Source organism: Talpa occidentalis, unplaced genomic scaffold (assembly GCF_014898055.3).
Source record: "Talpa occidentalis isolate TD23 unplaced genomic scaffold, MPIMG_talOcc4v2.1 talOcc4.10, whole genome shotgun sequence".
Taxonomy (NCBI): domain Eukaryota; kingdom Metazoa; phylum Chordata; class Mammalia; order Eulipotyphla; family Talpidae; genus Talpa; species Talpa occidentalis.
The window spans coordinates 46,621,959-46,647,700 of NW_023600993.1; the positions used below are offsets into that span (position 1 = coordinate 46,621,959).

Sequence of the window (25,742 nt, forward strand, 5' to 3'; positions counted from 1 at the left end):
ATAAACACACATTTTAATGCGTAAGCCATTGCAGTCAGCTCTCTACAGTTAGCAGTTGAATACAACTGCTACTTGTTACAGGAATCACGTCCTCACTGCTATCGCCTTACATTTACTAACACACATTTTGAGGGTAGTGATTTTTTCATCAATGGTGCAGGATTTAAAGGGTCTTCAGAAGACACTTAATCCCACAGGGTAGATGGAAGAACTATCAGTAGCCTCATTTTACAGATGAAGAAACTAAGACTCCTGATCACATGGTTATCAGATGTTAGAAAAAGGACTAAACCCAGGTTTCACATGATGCTAAGGCACAACCAGGAGTGGGGCTACTGTGTGAGCCATGAAGTACGGGAACTTTACACATCAGGCATGTGCACACACATGCACACACATCTGCTGCTTTTGTCTGTTTGCAGACCATCTACTCTTTTGTGATAACAAAGCCCTTTTCTCCTGGGACCTGTCCCTCTTCTGACTGAAGCTTTTAATCACTTGACTGTAGGGGAGCACCTGATCCCAGTCTCTTTTCAGTTTAATTAGCCCAGAAGTGGCCATCTAACAATATTGGGCCAGAGTTCCCTTGGGGACTGCCACTTATTCACTGTATATGAACTTGGGCATATTTGCATTTTGATGTCTATCTCCTTTTCCATAAAGTGACAGCAAACCTACTGCCCACTCTATTTGGTGATAGTGAGGATGAGACAAGACAATGTAAGGGCTTGGCAAGGGGTGGCTGCCCACTTTTTGCTCGCTGCTTATTAGACTTCTTTGGAAAACTCTCCTTTTTCTGGACACCATCAGTATATGGAGTGGAAACCATGGTTACATAAAATAAACATGCTCCTACAACCCACTTAAACCTCCTCTTTTTTTTTAAAGTATTTATGCATACAAGAACTGGGGTACAGACCAGAGGTGTGGGGGGTAAGAGGATTCACCAGAGACAGAGTGGGGAGCACAACAGGCAGATTGGCTGAAATACACTGCTGAGGGGAGCAGAGGGTGAGTCAGAAGAAGTCTGCTGCACCATATAGGTCAGCTCCCTGGCCAGGATTGAACTCTTGCTGCAGAGGCTGCGGATAGCTTCATAGTGCTGCGTCTTAACTCCTTGTGCCACCAGGGAGGCCCCAAATCTCGTTAGTTGCCCAACTGTTTTTCATCCCAGACAAGAGGTTTTACGGCCCTGATTTCTCAAAGGACCGCTTTCCCTGATTTTTTTTTTGAAGAGTCAGAGACAGAGCTGGAGGGGAGCAGTCCCCCATCCGTCATCGCTTCGCCTGGAATGGCAATCACCCATCCTCAGGAATGGCAATCATCACCCAGGGCATTAAGAAAATCTGCCTTTCTTTTCAACCCCGCAATCTTAAAATTTAGAGACATTTCTCATTACAACTTGAATCAAGAGTCAAGAAACACAAAAGTTTGGATGTGGTCATGATATTTATTCATAGTATATTTTCACAAGGTATTAATAATGGAGAATAACACTTATTCATACACTGAGTATATTTTCTCCTGGAGCACTCTGGAGTTTGTTTGGGGTTGGAGAATACTGCCAGGTTTTTCCTAATCTCTTTGGTTTTTGGAAGTGGTCAAGGGTTCTCAAACCTAGGGTCTGCCACGGGCTGTTGGTGATGGTTTCCCTTCTGTTAAGTTCTAAGGGCGGAAAGACCATGGCTTCGGCATTTCCATTGTGGAAAGAAGTAACAAAGGGTAGATTAATGGGAGATCAGAAAGACTGAGGCATCTTGCCCTCCATAGCTCATTTCTTCTCACAAAAGCCAATTTCTGCAGCAACTATCCACACTGGTAGGGGCTGAGGTTCACAGCCTGAGGAGAAATCCTGTCACCAGGCAACGTTTTCATGCCAAAGGCAATCCTGAAGGTCAAGAACCTGGATCTGAACTTCCCAGGGTGAGCGGGGGGTGTTGAAGCTCACCCCGTCCTGTGCTCCCCTCACTTGCAGATGGTGGATTAGGACACACTTGTTGAACATCTTGGCAAGACGGTAAGAGGATCTCACTTTTCCATGTCACTCTGTAACAATGCTGCTTGGGGTATGGGGAGGGGAGCGTCTCCATTTAACCAGAAGACCAAGGCACCATGAACGGAAGCGAAGAACATTAGCAACAACAAGAAAGGCAGAGTCCAGCTCTCTCACAAAAGACGCATGTCCAAAAACAAGGGTCAATAGCTGGTCTTCTTTTATCCAAGTGATTCTGTCCACTGGAAGTTGTACTTCTATTGTTCCCTTTTATTAAAAATGTTTATATTTCTGAGTCTGAAGAAGATTACTTAAATACACAGGATATTAGCACCAAGGCAGCACATTTTTTTCCCAGAGATTGCATGAAACTGAATACTTAACATGATGAATAGCTGGTACAATCTGTGACATCACTAAGTTACTTATTGGCTAATGATACATAACTAGAAATATCCTTATAAGACATGTGTAGCACCTTAGTGGCTATTGTTTTAAAAAAAATACAATTTAAAAAAAGTAACAATGAAACATTTACAGGCAAAAAGTAAACGATAGTGTACCGTGATAATGAAGGATCACTTTTGTCGGAGGACTACATATAATGTAGAGTACGTAAAATGCAGTGGTCTGACTGCAAGGGACAAAATAATGCAAAAGGCAGTCATAATAGATAGGCAGTCATAATGCATAATCATTTTACGTACAAAAATATTACATCACAATAAATAATTTCAAACATAAATATTAAACTTTACATCATTAGGATATTCCATATATATACACACATATATATACACACATACGTGCATGTGTGCATATATATGCATATGTACACACACACACTCACACACACAAGCACACAAGTACTCACATACACACACAGGCACCCAAATTTAAGGTGGAGGTATTGCATTACTATCCTTCATCCATCCCATAATGGCTTCCTCTTCAGAGCACCTGAAAACAAACAAATCAACCAAGAAACATAAACCTTCTCTCTCAAATGCCATGAGTCACGAGTAGATAGACCATAAATGTTTATGTATAGAATTTTAAGACAACAAATTATTTTCTGTAGATTTTAGAAGTAATAACATGTTTGCTATAAGGGACATGGAAATTTCAGGGGAGTATAAGGTAACAAAAGACCCTAGCCTAAAATCCCTCACCTGAGATAATGTTCTTCAAACATTGGCATATTTCCTTCTTGTCTTTATCTATAAATATATGTGAAATTATATATAGGTGCTCATGTAAATTCTACTACACATAAAATAGTTTCACTATACATATAAAAATACAAAAATATGAAACATATTAAATACATAGAATATGGAGATCTCTAGTTGATACCTGCTGACTTTCCTGCCTCCATCCTGTTCCCATCCCCTTTTCTGATAACAAACCCCTTTATGTCTTTCGGCAACTGTCCCTCTTCTAAATGAAGCTGTTAATCACCTGACTCTAGACGGGCACATGATCTCAGTCTCCTAGGCCTTGGGATTGGTTAGAAGTGACCATGTGACTCAGGCTGAGTCAGAGTTCTTGTGCAGAGTGGATGCCGGAAGTGAGCTTTATTTGGGATCATGAGCTGTAAGGATGATATAAAGGACAGTGGTGTGGGGAGATAATCTTGGCTGAGAAGGAAATCATTTAAGAGGTTTTTCTGAGCAATGGAGAATCAAGATTTGACTCTGAGCCTCCAGATCCAGTCATGCCTGAAGCTAGCCCACCGTGGCCATCTCAATTATTTAAGATAGTAAGTTTCCTGTTCTCCTGTTACCTCTTGCAATCGAAATAATTCTACTTTGTTATAATTTTGAATATGGATGTTTAATTAAACACTGAAACAGCGACATAAATGTCAACTAGGTCCTCCTGTGCCAGGATCCTAAAGAGCCTTATGGGGTAATGGGCTGCTAGAAACTTCAAAGAATTGTAGGAGAGCCACCTGAGCTGTCTGAACTCTTCCTTAGGGACTGAAGACAATAGGATGAGAAAAAGAATGACAGATTCAGCCTTCTGTCCAGCGGCGGAAGCACTTGCTGGAATAATGCAGTTAAAGCCAGGGCTGTCAAATTTTAACATGCACGAATCTCCTGTGGATTTGGTAAAATGCAGATTCTGACAAGTTCCCAGGTGATACTGATCATGTTTTTCTTTGGGCCGCACTGTGAGCTGCAAGTGTGTGGGACAGTGAGTGACTGAGAGCATTGGCTCTGGATCGGCCAACAGAATCCACTGTGATCTTGGGTAAGCTATTTAACTGTTATGGAGCTCAGCTCCACTTAAAAGGAGGATAACAGCCCCACCTTGTGGTTCCATTGTGAACATTCAATGAAATAATCTAAGGTGTTTAACATATTGCCTGACAGTAGGGCAACTGAATGCTCTTCTTCCTCTTCTACTTCTCATTCTTTTCCTGAGCAGGATTTCTCAAAGGTTAATCCATGAATTGACTGCATCCAAATTCCTGGCATTAAAATTACAGATTCTTGGGTCCACCAGACACTTGCTAAAGCAGGTTCTCTAGAGACTGGAGGCCAGTAAACAGCATTTTAAATTAACAATGCAGAGCAGTCTGATGCAGAAAGCCTAGAAACCTCACATCCCAGGTGGAGAACAGACAGCCTCAACCATGTGAGGATAGATAAGCAGGAGAGAAAACAGTAGAACAGTATTGAATCAGCTTCAAGTTGTTTAACAGTCACCTGTCTGGGGGCAACTGACCTGCTCACACTTGCTAATTATTGGGCTACAGAAAGAATGAGACGAGGAAGAAGAGAGGGAAACCTACTTACCTTAACTATAAAACTCGAACCTCCAGGCCAGTGCCAGAGGATGGAGTACATTTTCCACAGTAACCACCGCATTTCCCTACAACTCGGGTACCATCCTGTAAAGAGATGCAAAATCTTAGATGACCTTCTTGGCTGAAGTTTTCAAAGCTTGCACTAGACACTGAGGAAATCACTCTTGTATGCACAGTAGATAGGATTTCTGCATAGAAATGGAGCCCAACACCCTCACCATGGGCTAAAGCAGTGGTTGGCAAACTCTGGCCGTTGGGCCCAATCTAACCTGCCACCTGTTTTCTCAAGAACAGTTTTATATTTGAATGGCTAAGAAGATGAAAACTAAGAATACTAATTCTTGGGCCTCCCCGGTGGCGCAGCGGTTGAGCGCTGGGTTGCGAAGCTGTCCGCAGCCTCTGCAGCGCCGGTTCGATCCCCAGCCTCCAGGTGATAGTCCCACATGGCTCACAGACCTCTCCTGCTGCCCGCTGCTCCCCTCAGCAGTGTACTTCATCAGTCTGCCTGCTCTGCTCTCTGCTCTGACTCTGGTGAATTCTCTCACCCTCCTGCACTTCTGACTGTACCCAATGCTTATATAAATAAATAAATCTTCTTTTTAAAAAAAGAATACTAATTCTTGACATATAAAATTACATGGAATTCAAATTCCAGTGTCTATGAATAAAGTTTTATTGTACACATTCACTCATGATTTAGTTAACATCTACAACTGCTTTTGTGTAACAACAGCAGAGTTGAGTGGTTGCTTCATACTGCTGCTCAGCACACACCATGATTGACAGCAACAGTTTTAACTTGACAGTGTTCTGAATGCTATGAATCTAGCTCTACCATAACATTTCATTCTTTTCAATTATCAGTATACACTATCACATAAAAACAAGAGGAAAGGACTTTCCAGTTAGTACTTTTAAGGTACCTTGGCAAGTAAACGATTCTGTTATCCAATTTAGATGACAAACCGTTGTGTTTAGCATGCAATGACACTATAGCAGTGCTAAAAAACACACTATAGGGGCCTCCCTGGTGGCACAGAGGGTTAAGTGCAGCACAAGTTCAATTTCCAGCCAGGGAGCTGACCCACATGGCACAGCAGACCTCTCCTGTCTTGCCCGCTTCTCCCCTCAGCAGTGTATTTCATCAATCTGCCTGTTCTGCTCCCCACTCTGTCTCTGGTGAATCCTCTCACCTTCCTGTTCCTCTGGCCTATACCCCAGCACTTGTATGCATAAATAAATCATTAAAAAAAACACACTATATACTGGTATCACCAGCTTCAGTATTTATATAATATTCCCAATCACAGGAAAGCAATGATAAGAAATCTAGAAAATTTAAAGTGGACTATCTCACTATCATAGTATTTCTACACACACACACACACACACACACACACACACACACACACACACACATTAGGTAGTTTCCAAGTGGTTAATTTGTTAGCCAAGCAAGGAAAACTGGTTAGTGATGGTAAATTAATGCAATTTTCTTTAATTGTAACAGCTAAAGAAATGTGTCCAGAAAAAAATTAAGATTATTATCCTTTTAGCAAGAACAACTGTTACAAAATTTAATGATGATGGGAGCAACATCAATGGTCAATTAAAAAATAAGGAAAATAATTCTGCGTTGTTCTGCCCTTGACTCTTGATGACTTAATGGCTGTTACTGATACTTTTCATTTGTTTATTCAAATAGACAATACTGAGTCAGAAGTGACTGATGAAAAGTTAGTTTTTATGAACAATCCGTGTGGAACAAGCCCAGGTGAGAATATTTCAAAGAGGCTGAGAAAATAATAGTGAAGAACACTGAAGTGAAAATTACTAAGATGTGCTGATAGCTGATTATGGTAAAAATAAATAGATAAATAAGTGTGGAGCAGAAAAAGCTTTAGGTGAACAATGCAAAACTTGTGAAAATATAAGATGTTTAAAACTTATGATTATTTGGGCCTCCCTGGTGGCGCAAGGGGTTAAGCATTGCATTATGAAGCAATCCACAGCCTCTGCAGCACGAGTTTGATCCCTGGCCGGCCAGGAAGCAACCTACATGGCTCAGCAGACCTCTCCTAACATGCCCGCTGCTCCCTTCAGCAGTGTATTTCAGTCAATCTGCCTGTTTGTTCTCCACTCTGTCTCTGGTGAATCCTCTCACCCCCCACATCTCTGGCCTGCATCTCAGCTCTTGTGTGTATAAATAAATATTCTTTAAAAAAAACATGATTATTCCTTGTGCTACTCATTAGTAGGTACTTAGTGGAAAACATTCTAATTTATCAGGTTAGTGTTAGTACCACTATTGTTGAAGATGAGCTTCTTTTGTGATCATGAACTTAACCATCATCAGTTTTATAATTTTTTTTCGGAACTAAAAGCTGAATCCCGACTTGTCCTTCTATACACCAGTTTGATGACCAGCAGGGATAAAGTTGATTGTGAACTTTGAGCTCAAGGATGGATTTAAATTTTTCTGAAGAAGAACTGCTCTCAGTCACTGCAACTTAAAACTTTGCTTTGAACATTGGCATTTACTATGAACTTGGTAATGTTTCTTAATGAACTGAACCTAAAATTACAAGGTCAAGTTTTAGGTAAAACTTGTACTGTGATAAAGTCTCTTCCGTGAAAACTAATATTGTTTGAAACATAAATAATGCTAAGTCAGGTTACATAGTTCCCATTCTGTCAAAAGTTAAAATAAAAAGCTACACATCCTTTCTACATGAATTTATAGTGGATAGCTTTTATGAGTTTCAACGATAGTTCCAGCAAGAATATTTGGGCTTCAAAGTAAGTGCAAAGGAAATTTTCATATTTTAAAAACAATTTAGCCAGGTAATTGAGGAGCTTCTAACTCATCTTCAACTGTAGTGATAGTAATGTAATGACATCCTAAAGGCAGATATAAAGAGAAAAATCTAATAGAATTCTGTAAATACCTGCCAAGGCACAAATATACTCAATTAAAATTTTCTGCTGTGCAAATACAAAATCCAAAACAAAATGGATAAAAGATTTGAAAATAAGATCTGAAACCATAAAATACATAGAAGAAAACATAGGCAAAACACTCCATGGCATGCACCTCAGTAACATCTTTGAGGACTCATCTCCAGAAGCAAAGAAAGTGAAAAGATGAACAGCTAACATACAGCTCTGGTGGCCTTATGGATATGGTGACATGCTAGGAATGACATCACATTAAAGCTTGTGCTTTATATCAAACTGTCCTGAGCCATCAGCAGAGACAGCCTAGTATTTGTACTGTATCTTTGAATAAGCTCCTTAGACCTAGGTTTCCTGGTCCAGCTGTAAAATGGGAATAATATCCGTCTTCCCTCATAGGTTTGCTCTAAGAGAAAGGATGCCGGAAAAGCACTTCAGCACAGCACGTGGCCTAATGTCTGTGCTCAATAAATATTAGCTATTATCATCATAATAGTATCTTTATTGGGAAGATCTCGGTTACAGTCTGTTCTCATGGAGATGAGAAAATGCCTGGGTAATTACAAAATGGCTGATAATGACTTTCCAATGTTCATTTTGCTTCATTAATTAGGACTCTGCTAATTTGATTTAGATAAGGGCTGAGCTGAAACTTGTCATTTTTACCACAGAATTGAAGAAACCTACTGAGAAAACATCATGTAAACACGATTGCCATAGAAACAGCATCTATTTCAGAGAAAAAAGGTATGTTTACCAGCATCTTGGAAAGCCCATTCACATAGCACGAACACCAATCATAACTCATTTTTATTTCTTCATTAAAACGGGTCCTCCCAAAATACCTTTTCAATGAATACTTTGTTAGCCTAGTTTGAGCTATTACATATAATTAAAAGGAATGACTCTCAGTTCCATTAGGAATAGTTTATATTTATTTTTTTCCACCAGTTTCTGTTTTCCTCAGTCAGCATGAGGGCTGGCTGGTTCATGTGATTTAGGAAGGTCACACATCTTCCACTGAAATGTGCTAATTTGCATTTCTCTGGAGTGTGTTAGTAGTGCATTTGTCCATAAGACACAGTATTTGAGGTTTTACCACCCCAATGTAGTCTTAGACAGTTTCATATACATGTGTACACACATACACACACACACACACACACACACACACACATATATATATAAATATTCATGTACATGTTGTCTAATTTCTATAGGAATGAACAGAATTTAAAGAGACATATGCAGTGTAATTTTACTTTCCTGGTCTGTAGTATGAAATTTATACTAGGTGGCTAGATGGATTTTCATAAGTTAATTGTGGGTGAGGAAGTGGTAGGTAAACAGAGTTGATTCTGTACCTGATATACACAGGTGTGTACACACACACTTTCAAAGCAATTCCTTCATTTACAGCTCTCCCCCAGCACACAAAATGTCCATTAGGCCTTCTGGCCAGGTAGTCCGGTCTTTGAAACACAGCCCCAGCCAACCCCCACCCTGCAATTTCCCTGGGTGCAGAGAGAAGCAAAAAGACCTGAGGGCACCTCTCCAGCCTGCCTGGAGTGTGCCTCCCTCCACTTATGAGCCAAACAACCTGGCTTTCAAGGCCTCTTCCAGAAGCATCTCCTACTGTGGAGAGGGCCAGAGAAGAGTCAAGAACAGGCACGTGTGGTTGCTGGGCCATGCAGATGCGGGTACAGGGCTCTTTCACAGCCTGGGCACATTCTTGAACTTAGAGAATGTCACTGGCTGAGGAGCTCAGAACTCCAGCATTTCTTCCCCCAGCTGGGCCATGCTCCCCTTTCTGCCTGCCTGCTGCTCACAGAGTAGAAGGTCCCTGCACCAAGCACACAACCAAAAGCATCTGCCTAGAAGTGGCTCCCTGAGCCAGGGGTGGGGAAGGGCTGACCCACATGCCTAATTCCCAGGTACATGCACACAGCCTACATGGGACTGTGGGTCCAGCCAGGTCCAGGCTCAGCCTCGCCTCAGGCCACGCTCCACTGTGTGGCCATTAGCCATTTCAGCAAGCCTGTTTCCGGACACTGGGCCAAGTTCTGGAACCTCAGGCCAGCCTCAGGGCAATGACAATGGTATAACATTAAAAGCTAATATTTCTTGAGCTTCTGCTGTTTGCCTGTCAACATGCTAAAAGCTTTCCATCCCTAGCTCATTTACGCTTCTCAAGAACCCAAAGGGATGAGGGGGTCACCAAATCCCCACTTGAAGGATGAAGAGATCGAGTACCCCAGAGAAGAGAAACTGCTTGCCCAAGACCACCAAGCTGCAAGTGCTCACTCAGTGGTCCTGCCCAAGTGTGTGCTCAAGCTCCAACAGTCAGCCCCAGGGGCTGTCACTCAGCGCCTGCAGCGGCCTGCTCCCCACAGGAGGACCCTGCACCTGCAAAGCAGCACTGTGTGCACAGCTCCCACCACTGCTCACCTCACGCTCTGAGAATTTGCAAGATAGCTGGCAAGACAACAGACTGAATGCCTGTAAAAGGCCCAATAGCTATTTCATTTACAGAAAGTACTATTTTTGTTAGTTAAACCTGGAAGAACGCTCTCCATGACACACAGAACATGCCACAGAGATCTATTTTGACCAGTTTTCCCTGCCGTCCGAGTGGTACCAACAATTCAGCTTACCCTGGATGACTGCAGCTTTCCTTTAGTTTTGCTTGGGGAAAACGTTTTCTTGCCAAGCAGGGTTGGAAAATTGAGGTTTTCATTGTTTTTCCCTCTGCACCACCCAGCAGCAGAGCAAAGGAAAGCGAGGAATCATTATTTGAGGACTGAATCAGAGCAGGGCTCCTTGGAGAGACAATTATGCCTGACTATGAGCACTGAGGGGAGCCTGGACCTTCATCCTAAAGGGGCGAGTTGCTGGTGGGGAGTGTGGGGACAGGACACGGTATGCTTTTCCAAAGTGTATTCCATGAAACGCTAATCATTCAGGGAAATGCAAAGGGTCTGTGGCTGGTTTAAATTGGGATTCTAGCTCTAATTCTAGGTTCTTAAAACAGCCTTAAAACTGTTCTTAAATCATAGTCTTGGGCCAGGGGCCTCAGCATCAGCTGGGAAATTGTTAGCAATGTCCATTTTGGCCCCTCCCCATGCCAGCTGTGGTTTGACAAGTCCTGTAGGCATTGCCAGTGCCTCACCTCAGTTTGAGAACCACAGATTTAGCAGAAGACTGGCTTGAATAAAGGCTCACAAGCTTCCTCCTGCATTTACTCCAACCTCTAAAACACCCAAGCTTACTGTGACTCTGTAAGAATATACAATTTTTCCCCTAATGTTTTTGACTGTAGAGACCTATTTCCATGGAGTCCCTAGAGAATGTGCTAGGGGTGGGGGGTCGCCCAGCAGGGCTGGCACACAGCATGCCTCGGGCTGCCAGGGGCTAGAGGTTGCTCAGTCCTGCACCCAGGGGTTCAGAAGGAATGCTCCACAGACCCTGGAGATTAATTTTGAGCTCAGGCTCTCTGAGCTGTCAGGGAATACCAAGAGCAGAAAAAAAAAAATGCTGACAGGTGGTTGTTGAGCCAGCTCCCTCGGCTCAGGCACAGCACCCCCACAGGCGGGGGGACAGCCAGCCCTTCTTGGCAATGGAGTGATAGTTCTCTCCGCAAGGTGGCGCTCTGGGCTGCCATCATTTTTAGTTTCCAGAGGAAAAGCTGCAGTATAGACACTGGGTAACAAATAGAATCGAAATTTAAGTGCCACCACTAACATAGATGGTTTCCTATGTAATCGTGCTTCCTGTGCGACCACGACCACGTTTTGGGTAGTTAAGTTTTTCTTCCTTTGGGTCATGGAAACCTAATATATGGACCCTAGAGGGCAGAAGCAGGGAAGGTTATTATGATTTTCGGGCACATTCTGAATTAAAGTGCTGTCTCTCAGCTGTCCTTACTCCCTTCTCAACAAAGACAAATATTTAATGATTAATTTACAATCCTAATGGCCACTTAGCTAATCATATTTTAGGTCAATGGTTGGCTTAGAGAAAAGAGTAAGTGAAGAGCTTTATTACAGATACACGTTTGAGATGGCAAAAAAAAAAAAAAAAAACCCAAAACAAAAAAAAAAAACAAATCTCTTGAGATTTTCCTGCAAAATGACCTTTGAATGTTTCTTCCTTTCCTGGGGGAAAGAGGTTGAACTTCTTCATGTTCTGATTTTGACAGAGTTGCCAGATTTAGCAAATAAAATCACAGAAGGCCCAATGCACAGGGTGTGAATTTCAGATAACAAATACTTTTGAGAATAAGTGTTTCCCATGAAATAAGTGTTTTCACTTCTAGTGAAAAAATGTTCCTGTTGACTTGAAATTCAAATTTAAATGGGTATCTTGTATTTTTGTCTGGCAGCCTTACTTTTGAATAATACCCCACTTTCATAAGCGGGGTATTCATCTTCCCCTACCCATATTCATGAAGACTTTTGAGACAGGGGTCTTGGTTGAGAAGGTTGGGGTCACAGCTATATTCTGGTGAATTTCCTCTTTGTCCCCTTGGCCCCCTATCAGGTTTCTATGGAACACTCTCAGAACATTTTCAGGAAGGTTGGGAAGGGCAGCGATTTCTGATCTCTGCTTGGCTGTACATTACAATCACCCAAGGGAGTATGCAATTCTACCCCAGGTCAAAGATTCCCATGCAGTGGAGCTGGTAAGGGCCTGGGCACATGCATTCTGAGCCATCCTCTGTGCGTCCAGTATACACCACTCAGGTGAGAAATTCACAGAGATCAGTGCTTCTCAAGCTGCTGCACCTGCTTGAGACATATGGGGACATTCTACTGATACTCCAGCAGGTCTGGGGTTCTAAAAACTGCATGTTCAACAAGTTCCCAGGTGATGCTGATGCTCTGTGCAGCCCATGCCTCCAGCAGCAAGATTTTAGAGCATAAAAAGTCAATGCAGAGTCCTTGAGTGTCTCTCCAACTCTCCAGAAAAGCCACCTGATAAGCTATGCCCTTCTTTCAGCCCCATTCGCATGGAAACAAACATCACTAGCCCTAAGTTGACAAAAGTGGACCTGGTGCTAAGTGCAAGGCACCCGAGCCACACACCCCATCACAGGCTTCCTCCAGCTGCTTTCAGCTTCCTGCCTAAACTTCCTCTAACCGCTGATTCCCAGGTTCCCAGGAAGATCCACCAGAAGAGAAGCAAGACTCTGTCCCCCACTCTCCTTCACCTTACACTTCACCTTCACCTTACACTTCACCTTCGATTTATTCCCTACATTTTCTTCCTGACACTCTGCAAAAATGGTCTGAGGAAGTGGGAAAGTGCATTAGCTGGTTCCTCCGGCATCACCGACACAGAGGGAGGGAGATAAAACAGCCCCTCCCCCAAGCCCTGAGCAACCTACCGGCGACTTCTTAATGTCCGAGACCGCGTAATTCCCTTGGGATATCCACCTGGCAGATTCTGTTAAAGACAGGCCGGTCCCGTAAAGGTTGATGCTAAAGCGACCCTGGAAATAAATGGCCCATAGAAAAGATTTTTAGTCCATACCACACACACAAAACGGTACCTTGTAAAGAAGGATGTTAATTAAAACAGCTACTAGTTAGGGACGAGGTCCGGGCCTGGCATTTTGCACGCATCATCTCATCTATCCTCGCAAGAACTCTCTCTAAAGGGGGTTTTCTTTACAGATGGGGAAACAGAGGACAGAGTGGGAGTTCAATTCCCATTTTCTCCACTCAACTTCCTCGTCCTCAACCACCGCCATTCTGCTTCCCTAACACAGCAATCCCGGTGTTGCTCACAATGACCAGATTTTTTTTTCAGGCACAAAATGCCACAGAGTAATTTTTATAACAAGACCTGGCTGCCAAAGCTGCCGGGGCTGCAGCATCCCGCGGCGCCGAGGACACCGTGTACTCAGCACAGCCGGCGGGACACGACTTCAAAGACAGCGCGTTCTCCGCAGCGGCCACTGGAGGGCGCGCGCGGCCCGCTCGAACCCCCCGGGGCCCAGCAGCGGCTTCCAGGGCAGAGAAGCCCGCTCTCCAAACCGCTCTGGGATCCCTTTTAAAAACTGGCCTCAAAATGTCGTCAGTTTCAGACGCATTTCCAAGCAGATGGTGCAGCAAAGGTTCTCTCTTGCTTTCTTCGTCTGTCTGTATTTCACTCTACAAAGGGACCTGCAAGTTTCTGGAGGCTTTCTAGTCCACAGGGTGCAGTTTCAGAATTAAAACTCTCCCACACCCTTCAAGTTCTGGGCGAACGCTGTCTGCTTGAGCCTGACCATCCAGTACTTTGTCAAAAGTCTTTAACAGCGCAAGGAAGAAGTGGTGGAGGCTCAAAATCAGACAGCTCTACTAGTGAATTCAGGCTTTTCATTCTCAAGTAGATCCTGATTTTTTAAAAGCTTCCCAGAACCTCAGTTTGCCCATCTGCAAAATGGAAGGTAATAAACAATACCTTCCTCCAAGAAGCGTAGTGTGGACTAAATGAGATAAGTCTGTAGCATGTGGCTGGTACCTAGTAGAATCTCAATATTATAGCGCTCCTGAATCTTGTTTTAGTTTCTCTCTCCAACATAAAAATAAGTTTATGGAGGGGAAAGATTTGGTATTGCTTTGCTTATTTATATCAGGCATGGTTTGAAGAATGACCGACATTTGATGAATTTTTAAATAAAGATTACATCTTGGCTCTTCAATTAAGGCTGTCAAGACTAGGGCCTCCCCTGGTGGTGCAGGCGGTTGAGCGCTGCGCTGTGAAGCAGTCCGCAGCCTCTGCAGCGCTGGTTCGATCCTGGCCCATCGGTGAGGGTCCCACATGGCACGGCAGACCTCTCCTATCCCGCCCGCTGCTCCCCTCAGCAGTGTATTTTGTCAGTCTGTCTGTTCTGTTCCCCACTCTGTCTCTGGTGAATCCTTTCACCCTCCTGGAGCGCATCTGGCCTGTACCCTGGTTCTTGTATAAATGAATGAATGAATGAATAAACAAACAAACAAACAAACAAACAAACAAACAAACAAACAAATAAGACTGTAAGCACTAGGTGTAACTAGCTGGTTTCCTCTCCATGTCAGTTCCATTAGTATTTACTAACCAGAGTCAACAGACCCTTTGCAGCCTTAGTTTTCATATCTGTAAGATGGGATTCCTACTAGTAGGATTCTCACTCATAGGGGTCATGGGGAGGTTCATCTGTTTAAGTCAGTGCCCCCCAGGAGAGATGCAGCAATATCTGGAGACATTTTTTTGTGGTCGCAACTGGCAGGCCAGCATCTGGTGTGCTGCTAACATCTGGTAGGCAGAGACTAGAGACGGTGTCAATATTCTCCTATGCATAGCACTGTGCCCCCAACAAAACCTCAATAATGTTGGGAAACCTGGCATAGAAGATGGATTCACCCTGTAAACCCGACTCTTCTGCTTTTAGTGAGACTTTAGGGAAGCAGCTCACCTTCCTGAGTCCATCTGTAAAATGGTTTGTAGGACCTTACCTAAGCATAGTGGGGTTTGCACTTAACTCACTACCTGCCAAAGAGTAAGTGATACAGAAAAATGTTTTTTGAAAATTCTGCAAGGACCATGCTCTGCTGAGGCCAGTGGTTGTCTGGGATTGAAGCTGCAGTAGTACAGCTGTAGGGCAAACTTGGCCTCCCCAGACCCTGTCTTCTGTGTGCTGCGTTACCCCACCTGGCTCTCTTCTTATCTTGCCACCTTCCTGCCATGAGAATGGCCTCTACCCTGTTCATCATGCCCAGATCACCCTGTGGCCAAGGACCTCTCTCCTTCTCCCTTCCCATCCTGCTTCCCACACAGACTGCCCATCCCACCTGCAGAGGTAGACAGATGCACTGCGAAGTTCTTAGAAGGCCCAGGCTAGGGCCTCCCTGGTGATGCAAGGGATTAAGTCACAGCACTATGAAGCTGTCCGCAGCCACTGTAGCATGAGTTCGAGGCCCAGCCAGGGAATTAACCTACATGGCACAGCAGACCTCTCCTGTCTTGCCTGCTGCTCCCTTCAGTATTTCAGACAGTCTTCCTATTCTGTTCCCCACTCTGTCTCTGGTGAATCCTCTTACCCCCCACACCTCTGCCCTATACCCCAGTTCTTGTATATATAAATAAATATATCTTTAAAAAAAAAGAAAAAAAAGGAAGGTCCCGGCTACTGAGCTGGCGTCTAGACCAAGCATGCCTCCTCTTGATGGGGCTGCTGGTGTCTGGCCATGCTCACCACCTGAGTCTCATGAGCAGTGAGTCTCATGAGGCCTGAATGGAACCAATCTTTCTCCTCATTCTCTTTCCAGCTTTTCCAGTTCATGGATCTGCATTTTTAGCAAGCATCCTAGTGGATAATTAGCACCACTCTAAAAGTGGAGAGCTGCCAGCATAAAGACCTAATGTCCTTCTGAGCTGTAGTCTGGGACATCTTTGTCCCTCAAAGCCTCATCTCCAGGGTCCAGGGTCTAAAACTTGCATGCAAGTTTTACTCCTACTTCCTGTTGTTGATTTAAGAGTAAAAGTAATTAAGAATCACTCATGCTACTTAATCCAGAAAGGTTTGCAAAAGATGCGCCTTAGACTGAGAGGTTTTATTGTCTGTTCAGACAAGAGTTAAAATTGCAGAAATCTTGCTTGGAAACAGGCTCAGTCATGTCTGCCACCATGCGTCTGGATTCTGACATTCTTGGGATCAAATCCAACCTTGACTGTGCTGTGTGGATATCACCCAACCTCAGTTTCCTCATCCCTCAGAAGGTGCCTTCACGGTAACCCATGGATTAAATGCTACACTGACTTAGAAATTTTGGGCACAGTGCCTGCAGCATAGTAAACATTCAGTAAGTGCTACTAATTCCAGCATCCATGGCTGTACAGCAGGTCCTTGAAGAAGGAATTTCCATCAAGGTCAGCTGGGATTCTTTGTTTCTCTTCTATGTTATAATGAAATGATGTTGCACAAAATGGTATTATTCAAGGACCTGCTTTCATTGTATGTTGTTTCGCTTAACATCATGACTTCCAAGAAGCTATCAGCACCATTAAATGAGTACATACTATAATGTTGCATCCATGTACTCAGGATAAAAATAGAACCTGGCTCTGTCTTCATTTGAGGGCTCTTGGGCAACCCACCCATATGGATACATAAATCTCAAAAGCAATATTAATGCATGAGGTGGAAGAAGCAGATTGTCAAAGTTCCCCTCTGCTAGGATTTCTGTGCAATCATTAAGTCAACAGATGAGCCATCTGCTCTAAAGCAGCTTCCACAATCAGACTTCCTACAGACCTTTTCCTGGAAAACAGTTTGAAAGACTCACATCTTTTATCACTATAGTCAGTGCTCAATAACTCTCAGAAATAACTCTCAAAGTACCCACTACGATTTGAAGAATAGGCTGGGAAACAACCCATAAATTAGCTTCTATTTATTTGGCTGTGGAATTTCTCACTTAGCAATGGCTTCAGTAAAGGGGCTTGCAAATCGATTCATTTGTTTCCAATTATTAAAATAAATGAATGCAAATTAGCTTTCATTTACTTAAGGGTCAGTCCCAAAAGATGTACACATAGAAACAAGAAAATCTGAGACATCTGAACTAGGCAGGATGGGGTCAATCTATTAGCTGTTAAATGCAACCCATACCAAGGGGTGTTTGAAGTCACCAACTAAAGTTTTCAATTCCTGGGTAATGGAGCACAGGCCCTTTTTACCATTATGTCCTTTGTTTATTTTCTTTCTCCCCTGAGAGTTTCCTTTTCACTTCTCGAAAATGTTTAGCAATGCTTTCTAAAGCTCTGGGCTGAGAAAACACTTTGTTAGAAGAAAATTCAGATGTGTTTGTCTTTGGATGGTCTGAGGTTGGGTGTAAATCCATCCTGGGGAGACAGGGCCTGGGATTCTCAACACATCAGCTGGTCCCAACGCCCAGACTTTAGAGAGCTCACGGGCAAAGTGGGAAGTTCCTGACAGGGTTTAACAACAGCTTTGTGAAGACCTTAAGTCAACCAAAGAAAGAACTGGGGCGCTTCGCTCCTGTCCAGGATCACTTAATTCATTTTGTTTGTCATGCTGTCTAATTGCAGAAGCTTCCTGCAAAGATGAACGCCTGCCTTGTCAAGTTAGCTGGGGCTGATTATTACAGGATGTTCCAAAAGGCAAGCAAAAACTTGCCACGCCTCTTAGGAGGCAAGGCCTTGTGAGCTGCAGTGGGCAGGCCGACTCCCATTCAGCTGCACTGCTACTGCCAGTCCAGCAGATTACACCTTTGCACTTCTTGGTCTGAACACTGAGCACACAATATTCAGAATTTTTAAAAGCTGACAGTGGTATGTTGGAGCAGCTTTTGGGAGTCATCTGTGTGCCTCTCCCCCCAACTTTCTAATTAGTGATGTCCTGGCGACAGCTTCAAATCAGTCACAGGGAGAATATTTACACCATGGAAATTGGCAAAGGCTGCAAAGAGGCTTATTTTTTTCCCCCTTGAAGAGTCAGTCATGGAGCGTTTCTCAGCGCTCACTGGCTGTAGAATATGCATTTCACAAACCCTCGTAATTTGTTGAAGGTCTTGTCATCCAACATCCACTGTGTCCAAATTTTCACTATTATAATAGATGCATTTTGCTAAATGTAGAACTTTGGCACGTGGCTCCAGTCACCTCCTTAGGAAACACTCTCAGGGGTGGAATCACTAGACAAGAAGCTGTGAGCATCTGTCAGGCTCTTGATGCAGGTGGCCAAACTGCCTTCCAGAGCAGCTGTTCTAAGCACATTCCCAGGACCAGACACAGCCCAGGGTGCCCTGGGGGCGGGCTCCTGTGGGTGCTCATCAGGGAGGAGGATACACATACCTGTGGGCACTTGGCGGCACTGTAGCAGTCCCCAGCTGTGGCAAAGGGCACCGGGTGCCCCTCGCTTGTCCTGGCAAACTGTAGATCAGTGGCTGTGCATTGTGGAAAAGGGTTAAAAGGAGAGAAAAGGTGACAGTGGGAGAAAGGGGCAGGGAAGGGACAGGATATTGGAAAGATGGAAGGGAAGAAGGGTAAGAAAAACAATCAGAGGGAACGGGAGAGAGAAAAACCACAGTATGATTAGTAAGCAAATGGATCCAGATGTGGGCTTTCTTTTTCCTCATTACATTTGTGGTTCCAAGAGCCTTGTTCCCTGGGTTTTATCAGCACGGACTGACTCCTCACAGCATGGGAGCCAAAAAGGGGCTTAAGATGACTTTGGAATCGATTCATATATAAACAAATATGCGAATAACCTTGCTTAAGTGGGGTGTAATGGATGATGGTGAATCTTCGGTGTACTCCCTCAGAGGTTTTGGGACATGGGGAAATAAGCCAGAAAAGCATTTCCAGCTACTTAGGAATTATTCCCTGAGGCTTCATCTGTCCTCCAGTGGCCTAGGCACTATTATTGCCAAAATGTGGAGCAATTAGAACCCACATCTTGAAAGCATTAATGGCAGTTTCTCAAGTTCGGAGCAAACTTGTAGTTAAAAAAAAAAAAAAAAAAAACAACAACAATAAAAACAATCCTCATGTCTTTAACCCCCCTATCGCTCCAGAGACCAGCTCTGCAAGCAGGGAATGCAGATCAGGAGGAGTCATTTTGAGAATTCTGCAAAAGCTGTGGCTGGTGGAACTGGAAGGCCCACTCAGCTTTTACCTTTTCTGTCTTGTCTTTGGGGAACAGCAGAGAAGGCCTTAATCCTCTCTGCAGTGAACTATGCTTTGAGGGGAAGGAAATCTCAGGCCCTCTTCTGCAAGGAAAGTGCCCCTTGTCAGCATGCAGAAGCCGTAGGTCTAACTTAACTGGCCTGTTTTTCTCAGTGAAGAAACTGCAGACCCTCTGCCTTGAGCCTCCTCAGTTTAGCGGAAGGCAATTAAAAATATCTTGGTACAAATCAAGTTGAATCTACCTCCAGAGCAAACTGATGCACTATTATGGGTACAATGTTAATGAGGAAAACATTAATTATTCATTATTTCTGCTTTTCCTCTATTCAGGGAACGTGCTTGGATCTTTTAGCTGTCCTTAACCACTCCTATGATTAATGTCCCTACCAAAAATGCAGTGCTGGCCAGAGTATAAAATCAGCCTACGTGCAGGCTAGTTGAGGAGAGGTAATTCTGTGCTCCATTTTTCTTCCGTAAATCAACAGTCAGACAAAATGAGCTTTACGCCCATGTGTGTGTGTGCACTGTGCTGGTGGGAACAGGGTGGGGGGGGTGGTGAATGTTGCCACATAAATCTCTAGCTTTGGGGTTTTGTATCTGCTATTTCTTCTACCTTAAAATATCTGCTGCCACCCTTGCTTTTCCACATGGTTGCCCATGCCTGGCAAACTCCTACTTGACCTCACGCATTGTTTCAGTGTTAGATTTATGGGGGTACTCCCCTGACTTCCCATACTGCCATTTCTCCATCTACTCTACCTGTTCATTCATCACACAGCTGCTGGCCATTCACCTCTTTGCTGGGAGCTCTCCAGGCCCCAGGGGTGTAGCAGAGAACCAAAGAGCAGCCCAGCTTACCAGTGAGACCTCCCGCCTGCCTGCCTGGGCTTATCTGGGCCTGGATTGAAGCTTCCTGTCGCTCCTGTTCCTTCCTCTCTCCATCTCGAAGGCCTCACCCCTGACAATTTGCAGGATCTGTTTGCACATCCTCATATGCTATTCCACTGAACTTACTTATTATCTGCATGGTGGTCAGGTCTATTCTGATTTTCTGGAAGCTGGAAAACCCAGCAGCCGTGTAGTCCTTCCGACACTGGCAGTCATCACGCCGGCTCCCATTGTAGGGGCATTCTGTTGGATTGTGCAACCTACAATCCAGAGAGAATATTCTGGTAAGAATGGGAAGGCATTTCCAAGGATCCTGAGGATGCTGGGCTTGTCCGTGCCTGAGCTCTCCTACCTGTGCCCATAAACCTCAGAGAAATTCTCTGAGTCGCCATGGACCAGGGTGATGTACTCCTTGGGGTGGTCAGACTGCATGCCTGCACAGAATATCTGCAAGACAGACCAGAAATAATCCACGAGAGGGGCTCAGAAACAAGACATTGAAAGCAAGGGTCACTTATGCTATAATCAGTCTAGAAATGATGGCTGATGACCCATGTTCACCTTCAGAAGCTTTCCTTTGATGGTCAGGAAATATTCACCATCTTCACTGGCACCTTTCAGTCTTTTAACTTCCTTGCAGTTCTGGGGTAACTCACCTGGAAAAGGTGAAATGTAGAAATGGGGTATGAGAGGCCCCAAGACGTGCAATGTTTGCCGATGGGCTAAATCACACTGTTCACATGGAAACATTTTTAGCATAGGGGAGACTGGTAAAGAAACAAATGCCATCTTTCTAAAACGGGCAGGCACAGAAATGAACAAAGAAGCCCCATTCCTCATGCTTCAGAGGGAGGGCTTCAATTGGCTGACTTACAGTTATAGACATTATGGCAGGTTTTTCTTTCTTCTGGCTTCAAATCAGCAGGGCATAATTGGCTGGGCTGGTCCTCGTTGGTCAAACATTGCACGGACCTGTGCATCACTCCAACGCCACAGGAGACTGAGCACTGCAAGCAGACCAGAGGGGGGTTTGCCAATGGAACCCACAGGCATGGGCTTCCAGGGGTGGGGTTCTCCGAGTCTGCTGGCACGCATGGGGCGTTTTACATGCTATGCTGCTGAAAACAAAGAGTTGGTATATGGTGGGTACTTTTACCAAGGACCAGTCTCTGTGCTAAGTTGTAGACATGCACAGAGACATTTCTACATATACACTTACACGTATATGTGGATGCATGTATACACATATACATATATACACACATATGTAGATAATTTTCTCACTTAAGCCTCCTAATAACCTATGAGATAATATTTTATTCTTTTTTATAGGACAAAGACTGGGGCTCAAATACTAAAAAACTTACTCAAGGAGATGCTGGCACCCGGATTCAAATTTTCATCACAGTCAACTGTTTCTACACTTCAGCCTGATCACTTTGCAACACTGAGCGACCTCAGAGTTGTCAGGGGCCAGAGGGCTGTGGCGATTTTTCCCTGGCGGTCCCAATTTAAAACATTCTTACGAGTTATACTTCTAATGTCCCAAGGTATTGCAGAACAGAAGGACTAGAACAGATACTTCCTGCAACAGAAGCACCAACAACTAATGCCTCTATAACCCTTATTAATTAAGGACCAAAATTCTAGGTGCCTTTTTTTTTTAAAAAGATTTATTTATTTATTTATTTATTTATTTATTTATTTATTTATTTATTTATTTATACAAGAACCGGGGCACAGGCCAGATTCATGGGAGGGTGAGAGGATTCACCAGAGACAGAGCGGGAAACAGAACAGGCAGACTGACTGAAATACACTGCTGAGGGGAGCAGCAGGCGAGACAGGAGAGGTCTGCTGCGCCAAGTGGGACCCTCTCTGGCGGCCGGCCGGAATTGAACCGGCGCTGCAGCGGCTGCGGACAGCTTCACAGTGCGGCGCTCAACCACCTGCGCCACCAGGGAGGCCTTCTAGGTGCTTTTTTAAAAGAAATGTGGTAAATATGGTAACCTAAGTGCTTTTCTGTATTAACTCATTTCATGTTCACAACCATCTATTTTATAGGTGAGGAAACTTAAAGTTTTGTACCAAGTTCAAGGTCATTTAACTGCTCAAAGTCATTCAGCAAATGAGGCAGCCTGGTTTGAGGCCCCACTGCCAAACTGCCAAACCAAAAGACAGTCCTTCTTTTCCCATGAGCCCATTTTTAGAGGCTAACTCCTGTTCCTCACCAGGGTGCCTGTGAGAAGGAGAATTGCTTAGGATAGGTTAGGCGGGACGTGTTTAAGACTGGGTTTGAGCAGTAATTCCTCTGCCCACCTGTGAAGGCAGGTGCTTCTTTCACCAACTCTCCTTTGCAGGGCAGCAGCCTTCCTGCCTGCCCATGACCTGTACCATGCAGGGACTTCTCTTCACTGACCTCCCTCAGCAGAGGCAGCTCTCTTCAAAGCTGCCTGCCTGCAACCATGCAGGCCTCTCTCAGCAAACCTGTCCCTTTCAGGGCAGCTCTTCTTGCCTGCTTGTGTCTATGCGAGTGTCTTTTACTGTCCTATCCCTCTCTCTAATAAACCTGCTCTTTAAATATTAAAAAAAAAAAAAAAAAGACTGGTCCTCCCTGGTTGCGCAGGGGGTTGGGCACCGCACTATGAAGCAGTCCGCAGCCTCTGCAGCATGAGTTTGATCCCCGGCCAGGGAGCAACCCACATGGCGCAGCAGGCCTCTCCTGTCTCACCTGCTGCTCCCCTCAGCAGTGTATTTCAGTCAGTCTGCCTGTTCTGCTCCCCACTCTGTCTCTGGTGAATCCACTCCAAAATAAACAATAAGAAAAGGCATCTCTGGCCTGTACCCCACTCTTGTATGCATAAATAAATACATCTTTGAAAAAACAAAAAGGACTGGGTTTGAAGTCCCAAAGTTTTCCTATTGGTAACTCAATTGTCTACTTACACTCCCCCAGTTGCCAACTCTCCAGGTGGCCGAGACGGGGCACTCCCTCAGGTAGCAGGGGTGGACGCTGGGAGGCTGCGTGCCCGGACAGTTGATGGTGGTTTGGTAGCTGTACTCATAATTTTCCTTCCCGGTGTAAATCTCACTACAGGAGACCAGCCTTTGTTTGTAGCCCTTTCCACAGGTCACCGAGCACTGAGAAGGAAGCGGGTGAAAGCAGAGGTTGCAGCGCTGCCTGGGGGGAGCCCCCAACAGGCCCCTGACTTCCACAGCCAGCGCTGACCCCTGGGCACTGCTGCACAGTGCTCACTTCATTAGCTTATTTATGCAATTCAAGCATCGGCCCCCAGAGCGCTGGAGACCTGAACCCTGTATGACCAATGCCTTCTGGGCGGGAGTGCTGCCATGACTTCTTTTCCGGGTGGGGGTGCCTTCTCCGGGCTTCGGGGGGGCTGGGGTGGTGCTCCAGCTGTCATGGGTCCAACTGACAGCAAGCACAGCGGGACTCACTGGCTGACAAATCATGCATTGCTAAACCTACAATGACTGCAGGAGAGACGTGAGCAAGCTGGATGTGAAGAGTTTGAAGAGTTGAGTGTGAAATCCAAGTTCTTGGCCAAGAGAGGACTCAGGACAGCCCTTCCCTACTCTCTGATTCTCTGGGGTTTGCTTTCCCATCTGTCCTCCACTTACTTCCTTCTACTCTGGCTATGGACCTAGCTCAACTTTCTGCTTCTCTCTCTCTCCCACTACCCCCAACCCCAAAGCTTTTAACCCCTTTCCTATAATTACACAGTATTACAGAAATAAACAATAAGAAAAGGAGAAGGAACAAATATCTTATTAGTGTCTCAGTTCCCTTTTGGGGTGAGACATTAACTGGTTATTTATAAGATTTTACAGCATGGTCAGCCTCCTTAATATTTATAAAATATTTTAAAAATAAAACTGAATCACAATGAATTTACTTTTGATGATTTTTTTTAAGGCAATGGCATCCAATAACTGGCCATTTCCTATAAGTTGCTACGTAAAATTAAGGTAGAGAATCAGAATCCCTAAATCAGAGGTTCTTTGGGGAGGGCCAGGCACCCCCACAGTGTGTAGCATGTGTTATGTTCTTGCTGGGAACACAGCTTCTATCCATTCTCAATGTCTATGAAAGGCTATAGTGTCACATTTTCTAATGTCACCTGAGCTGTTGCTTTAAACCATGTGGGCTCCTCTCCTGTAATTTTTCCAGGGAGAAGGCTCTCCTGCAAGAGCTCCGAAGGCAGGAAGGCGCAGGCACAGCCACAGGCATGCACAGCACCCCGGCGCTCCCCTTCCAGCTGGTTGCAGAACTGGAAATGCTCTGTGACGTCTCTTCCTTTGGTTGCCGACGTTCAAATGCTTGGAGACCCAGCTGACGCTGGGCCAGGGGTGTGAGGCTAGCCCAGAGTGGTTCAGGTGTGGACAGATGGCCAACAAATGCTGTCTGTCCCAGGGGTGGATATTTCAGAGTGTTTAATCTAGCGCCTGCATGCACTGACTTCAGTGTGAACTAATTTAAACCAGGCTATATATCTGAAGGCCAGAGCTGAGTTCCTTTAACCCCACAACCAGGAACAAAAGATTTGTGTTGGGGATGCAGTGAGAGATGGGCATTTACTGATTGAACTGAGCCCCAAATATGGGCAGATTTTATTCCCAGGCCTCTCCCTCTCAAATAAGCTAAAACAGAATATGTTCTTTTTTTTTTTTATTTTTTTTATTTTTTAATGTGAATTTAATGGTGAATATACCTTTTTAATACAGGTAGCACCCTTTATATATCTAATGCTACAGTTCCAATTTTCAATTAATGTTTGCCTTTAGTATTTGCTGCATCATGTCTTTTTTTTTTTTTTTTTTTTTATAAATTTTATGTTATATTCCCCATACAATTGCCGCCCCCATTCTGACCCCATCCCTCCCGCCGCCCCCTAAAAGTGTCTCTGGTTCATAGTTTTGTTGATTTTGATTTTCACTTTCTTATAGTTTTTCATTTTCCTGGTCCATTATTTAAGTTTTCTAGATTCCTGCTATGAGTGAGACCATCCGGTATTTTTCTTTTTCTTTTTGGCTTATTTCGCTGAGCATGATCCCTTCCAGCGCCATCCATGTTGCAGCAAATTGCATGTGTTTATCTTTTTTGAATGCTGAGTAATATTCCATGGTATATATGTACCACATCTTCTTGATCCAGTCATCTATTTTTGGGCATTTGGGTTGTTTCCAAAGCTTAGCTATTGTAAACAGTGCTGCTATAAACATAGGGGTGCAGGTGTTCTTTGGAATTGATGTAAAACAGAATATGTTCTTAGGTAGCTGTCAAATGCATCACAAAAATGTTGGCTCCTTAATCCATTTTGCACCAGTTTTGAGTGTAAGAGGCTCAGTCCTGGGGAGGGGGGGCAGGTGTCACTGCTGACTCTCCATGTCCCACTG

At 44.3% G+C, this 25,742-nt stretch overlaps 1 protein-coding gene across 3 annotated transcripts in view; it reads right to left on the reverse strand.

The window, feature by feature from the left end:
- Positions 1-1,438: 1,438 nt before the first annotated feature.
- ADAMTS9 (ADAM metallopeptidase with thrombospondin type 1 motif 9) overlaps positions 1,439-25,742 on the reverse strand; it is a 166,631-nt gene continuing 142,327 nt past the window's right edge. For all 3 annotated transcript variants that reach the window (XM_037492298.2, XM_037492290.2, XM_054695303.1), the window contains 9 exons: positions 23,274-23,468; positions 21,202-21,334; positions 20,889-20,983; positions 20,680-20,774; positions 20,454-20,587; positions 18,606-18,697; positions 13,150-13,254; positions 4,798-4,892; positions 1,439-2,953 (listed from right to left, as the gene is read on the reverse strand). In XM_037492298.2, the coding sequence (XP_037348195.1) occupies positions 4,803-4,892; positions 13,150-13,254; positions 18,606-18,697; positions 20,454-20,587; positions 20,680-20,774; positions 20,889-20,983; positions 21,202-21,334; positions 23,274-23,468 (939 nt within the window). In that variant the 3' untranslated portion in view covers positions 1,439-2,953; positions 4,798-4,802. The remainder of the gene's footprint in view (positions 2,954-4,797; positions 4,893-13,149; positions 13,255-18,605; positions 18,698-20,453; positions 20,588-20,679; positions 20,775-20,888; positions 20,984-21,201; positions 21,335-23,273; positions 23,469-25,742) is intronic.